We start from the raw sequence: 6,106 nt of genomic DNA on the forward strand, positions 1-6,106 counted from the left end.
ACACTGATCGAAATGAACTGTGAATTCTGTTATACTTCCTTTTCTATGTCGTTTAAATGACCATTACCCCTACACGTGGCCATCAAACTGATCTGCGGTGGATAAACACCAGCCCCTATGATGTGGGCATTTTGTGGCAAGAGATCTGGATGAGGAAGATGTAAAGCCAACGGACTGTTTCGGAACATACGGCCATCGTGAACAGAGCCACTCCAGCCACCGTAAATATCCTTAAAACGCAATTGTGATCACACACAACCTGAGTATCCATAGACGCTGCACCTCTCCCGTTTGCGATTGTCTGTGTTTTCCTATTAGATGGATTCATGGGTACCTCTGTGCAATCAATAGCACCAACTGTATAAGGACAGCAACACCATTCAGCAAATTCCTGAATATGTATGCTTCATCCTTTGGTGGCCATTTGATGAATTCATCTCTCATCAACTGTACATTCTCACAGGAGCTTATGAAGATCCCGTATCTATGTCAAACCGGTCCAAAACTCCGAAAAGACTCCTGATTTGCCATGGTCCTCAAGAATCTAAAGGTTTCGTTTGTAGTGTTACTGTCCTCCACTGAGTTTTGTCAGCAATATGTCCCAATGACATATAAAACAATATTTCTAAAATATAAACTTCTGATTAACATGGGTAAAGCTGTATAAAGGAATCATTTCACTGAATGTTTTAAGATTCGTGCAGACTTTGCAAATGTGACGCCAATTCACGAGAATTAGGATTTCGTTTCTGTAACAATACACACAACAATGCGCACTGATGGATTTGTAATTGAAGGACAAATAATCACACAGATATATGCACAGTTTATTACTCGCCCGTTGAAGATACAGCAGTGTAATATTTTCACTTTAATATTACACTACTACTAGTAGTAGTGTAATACCGCTGGACGTATGACGTCAAAATGGTTCAGAGTTGTGACGTCACAGTGCTAATGTTGATGTCGCGATTTTACTAGACCTTGCTTGACTTGAAAGCTCAGAGTCCCCACACTGTAGGCAATTTCGCCGCAGTTTCTGTCAATTTATGTTGGCGAGTAATAAACAGGATACTAAATTAAACTCGCTCCCGTGAAATACCATTTTCATTAAACTCGTTAAAGATTTAGTATCAAACTCGTTTTCGCTCGTTTGATACCAAATCATTAACTCGTTTAATAAAAATGGTATTACACGGAAGGTCGTTTAGTATCCTCTATATACGAGACGCAGCACACGTACTATCAATAACGTATGATTCCTGGGGAATTTTACTGAGAAAGTGTAAACCCAAATACCAAATATAACATGTTACATTGAGAAAATGTTCTAAAACTGGAATAACTCTATTGTGCATTTTCGTTTGTTTGCAATGGTTGTACGGTTCATCATACAACTGCCACCGAGTGTCGCAACAAACAAAACTCTGCATGTGTCCCAGGAACGTATCTGCAGCGCATAAGGCGCACATAAAATCATCCATCCCTTCCCGTGTGGGTTACGAAAGTTTCGTTCTTTACCTCCCCTGCCGTTTCTAGGGAGCGTTATTATTTATCAAACAGATTATAAAAGCCCAAGAGATGGTTCTAATGCAGACCTTACCGTTCATATACTGCTAGGTTTCAATGATAGATGAACAGTACTAACGTCAAATGTTGTGTTTCAAATATACACAAATAATTTATTTGATATAGATTCGTTTCGACGTAAGGTCAAGAACTAGGTTCTCCCTGTCACGAATTTCCCAACATGGCTACTCATCCTTCACAACTTGCAGTCGACATGGAACTAAAAAAGGTATTGTTTGTATCCTATTTACCTGATGGTCGAGGGATACTTTAAAAACGAACTAAGTTTTCTGATATGTTAAACGTTATTTCTTGAAGTTCAATCAATGAGGTAATTATATGGAAATATTTGGTTTCTGTCCAGTTTTCGATCGTAAGTAATATCATGTACTAGCATGACAAGTGTTGATAAACCTGTAACCATAGTATTTTCATATTCTATGACTCTGTAGTGTCCATCAACAGACATCTAATTTACATTTTCGTTTTCGTGCGAAGCTGGGAATTCCTTTCAACGTGATTAATGTCAATAGATGATATTTCATTAAAACGAGTCCTCAGTTATAGTCAATACAATAAACGCACGATGGCATGTGGTGAAATGAAAAGTAAAACCACAAATTACAAATTAAACAAAACCACGAAAAACCAACAACAACAGATCTACGTGTTAACTAAGAATTGCGTATAAATGTTACAATCGATGTGTAAAATCAACAAATTGGATATGCTGATAAGGCAAATGTAAGAGGTCATGCAGTGCATGTTATATATCTGTATAATTAAAGAAACTTCATAATCTCAACAGGCTTTTCAAGAGATGCAATCAAAGATGATTGCAACAACACAGCAACTGAAGATATCAGATGCCCAGATTGAGACACTGAAGAGGACCATGGCTCACTCAAAGCTGGTGGACTCAGAGATCTCACAACTCCCTGGAGGAATTAGAGTGTATGAAGGGGTGGGGAGGATGTAAGTGCTCACTAAGTTATCATCAGTGAGGAAATATTCATGGATGTCAGATTCTGTATAACAAAGATTTGTTTGTTAAACACCAGTCTCAACAATATTCCAGTCATAAGTAAGCACTGTCTGGAAACAATCGGCTCTAAACAGGCAATACAGTAGTCAACTTAGCAACTGGGATTAGATTCTGTATCACAAGGATTTGTTTGTTAAACACCAGTCTCAACAATATTCCAGTCATATGTAAGTAAGAGCTATCTGTAAGTAATTGCATCTAAACAGACAATACAGTAATCAACTTTGCAACTGGGATGCGACATGTATCAGCCAAGTTTGTGAGCCTGACCACCTGATTTTGCTACCCGTCTTACAACAAGCTTGGGTTTCTGAAGACAGTTCGAACCCAGATGTGCATAACAAGGAGGGCGATGTTACGGAGTATATTTTGCCCCCTTTATTAGATCATCTGTTCCTCTTAATTCAGAAGATGGCATCTCTCTCCCTCCCCCACCAGCGGTAGTGCCCCGTCCCCTTTGTTATCAGTTTATTTTGTCTGAGTCAAGCCTCCATGTTAAAACGAGGCAAAGCACTTAAGTGGACTAGCTTTCTGAATTCAGCATTTAGTACAAGCACACCCACAAGTATGGCACAGCTATGGTAGTGCAGTAATATGTATGTCAAAACAGGATCCAGACACATTTATATTGCAACAATTTCTGGTTGAAAATTAGGAACATTTATTACAATTTATTTTGCAATATTTTACTTGTGGAACAATGTGACATTTCTGGTGTCTGATGTACATCATTGTCATCATTTATGAAAGTTTTGTACATTTCAGGTTTCTTCTTCAACCATTGGATGTTGTACGGTCAAATCTTACAAAGAAAATCAAAGCATCTGATGAGAAAATTAAAACCATAGAAGTAAGTTTCTAAATATCTAGATGTATATGTTGCAACAGGAGTCTTTTTCAGAGACCCAGATAAGCTGCGTATCCAGGTAAAATATGTATAGAAAATTTCCAATTATGCACTGAAAAAAATATAATTGTTGCATACCAATGATGCATTTAAAATGTGTTATACACTAGAAGTTCAAAACATATGCATACAGAATAAATTAATAAAAATCGCTTATTGAAAAAGACATTGGTTTGCTATCAAGTTGTTCTGTTAGTATGGGAATAGTGTTGTATCGTAGGGCTGCAAAGAATACACTGTTTGGTGAATATGATATGTATCATGAACAGTGGGTAACAAATATGAATGACTGATACACAATTTGAAATCCCCATGTTCACTGTTAATTTGTCATAGTAATAACTAGTGATCTGACACTCAAATTTAGTGTGTAATAGACTAATAGTTATAGTCCACAGTACCATGTGCAGCCTTTGCAAAATAACATGACATGCACTACTGCAAGGCTAGTACATATTCCATTCTTGCCTATCTCACTTTAATAATGTGAATAAGGGCTCAAGTAAAACATGCTCAGATGAAAAATTGTAAATATTCATTCATATCTGGTTCTGGTGACCATGAATACAGAATTATATTAATGAAGGGCTGTGGTTCGATTCACTGAATGTTAATGTGTACCATAACAGCCCTAATGTATTGTGAGAAAAGAATGACTGATTTGTTACGAAAACATTTCCATTTTATGTAAGTTGGTTAGGTATTACATGAGGCAGTAAATAGCAGGGATTAGATTTTCAACACTCTATCAGCGCTAAGATAGTCATAAGGGTCATACATTAACTTATGACTATCTTAGTGATAAGAGAACTTATGACAATCTTAGCGATGAGAGAACTTCGAAAATCTAGGCACTGCTTAGTGAACTTACTTAATGATATACACTTCGCTGAGTAAAATCGCTGGAATAGCCAGATAGATGTATTTGAAAGCAGTGGGTAACGAAAAATGAAATACCCACTCAACATTTATAATACCCAGTCCAAAGAAATACAGTGGGTACAGTACCCACATGAGATGAGATAAATCTTATCTTGAGCTCTGGATTTTGTTCTGACTTCATTAGTCATTTTTCCTTGCGGCAATAGTACTCAGATTACATTCTCTTCATTTATGAACAAATGATGTATAATGATTAATAACCATGGTTCCAATGTGCGTATTATTGTTCAATGCACTGCATTGAGTATATTTAGTTCTGATGTAAATATATGTCTCTTTTTTAAAACAATTATAATCATAATGCACATTGACTAATCTTGAAGGTGAAGACCTACATGAAACTAAAAGTGTTTTTGAGTTCAGCCAAAACAAAACATCACTTGAACCTTACTGTGTAGCATTACTAGTAGAGCTTTTCTTTCAGTGATATTTGTTTCTGTTGTAGATAAACAAAGGCTATCTGGATAAAAGCCTGAAGGAAAGTGAAGACAGCTTGAGAGAGCTGGTGTTATCTAAACAGCAAGGGAAATAACTCCTACTGTCTTAATGCATCAAAGACTGTTCACCCTCTTATGAAACCATCATGTCTCTTGTGTTGTTCATTGTGTTTTTTGTACCTCATTTATCTATACATAATATTAAAAATAAAACATAGCTCATCACCTCGTTCGTTTGTGTATCATTTATGCTTTCTGAATCAATCAGTGAGTCTTTATATTCAGTACTGAAGAGGGCGTAGGCTAACAGTATTCAATCAATCATTAAGACTACACAACATTGTTGAAACGTCATCCAAATATGTGAAAAGAATTATGGAAATGCAATGATTTTTGACACATGAATGCATAGAAAACATCATCGGATCCCCCCTCCCATGAAAGGAATGTCCAGCCCAGAAGTTAAATGCCACCCATGGCCAACAAATGTTACGATAGTTTTACTCCGAAATACCAAAACCGGAATACGTGGGTGGAATATGATTGGACTTCTTATATACTGACAAAATAAGTAAGGGCTATTGGTAATTTTATGATTGCTATTTCATCAGTGTGTCAATGAATAATAGATCATTATTTATAATTTGGAAATATACATATATCCCTAACTATGTATGTCCAGCATAAACTACATGTCTACCCCACCGCAACTACACGTCGTACCTTTTATATAGAATGTTTGAGGCCACACTCGGCTGCATGATGGGAGAGTATTCAATCGATTGATCAGCTGATCCTGATTAATACTATGAGCAATAGACACAGTCATTTTGTAGACCAAACAAGTCACCGATCCGGGCCATCCTCTGACGAACTATGGAAGTTGCGAGGAACCCATTTTAAACTGGAATAGCAACGAAAGAGATACCAACATGTCGGCATATTTTACTGACAAGAAGACAAATGGATATGTATACTGTAAAAGCATGTTCCAAATATGTGCTACTCTAGTAAAAGTGTAGTGACGTTTGAAACTCGTGTTTAATGGTGGAAATGTTCACGTTCATTCTTTCGTCAGTTGGTTAGCAAAGTGATTAAAGCATTTGCCGAGTCCCCAAGACACGGGTTCGATTCCCTACCAGTGCTAAATGTGTGATGATAACGTCTGGAGTCCCCACCGTGATATTGCTGGAATACTGCTGAAAA

General features: G+C 37.0%; 1 protein-coding gene across 1 annotated transcript; it reads left to right on the forward strand.

Moving 5' to 3' along the window:
• Positions 1 to 1,720: 1,720 nt before the first annotated feature.
• On the forward strand, positions 1,721 to 5,125 carry LOC137284478 (prefoldin subunit 1-like). The gene is made up of 4 exons (XM_067816297.1): positions 1,721 to 1,798; positions 2,378 to 2,544; positions 3,380 to 3,464; positions 4,909 to 5,125. Exons 1-4 carry the CDS (start codon positions 1,751 to 1,753, stop codon positions 4,993 to 4,995), a joined length of 387 nt encoding a protein of 128 aa, XP_067672398.1. The 5' UTR covers positions 1,721 to 1,750; the 3' UTR covers positions 4,996 to 5,125.
• The last annotated feature ends 981 nt before the right edge of the window (positions 5,126 to 6,106 follow it).

This window comes from Haliotis asinina, chromosome 5, assembly GCF_037392515.1.
Source record: "Haliotis asinina isolate JCU_RB_2024 chromosome 5, JCU_Hal_asi_v2, whole genome shotgun sequence".
Taxonomy (NCBI): domain Eukaryota; kingdom Metazoa; phylum Mollusca; class Gastropoda; order Lepetellida; family Haliotidae; genus Haliotis; species Haliotis asinina.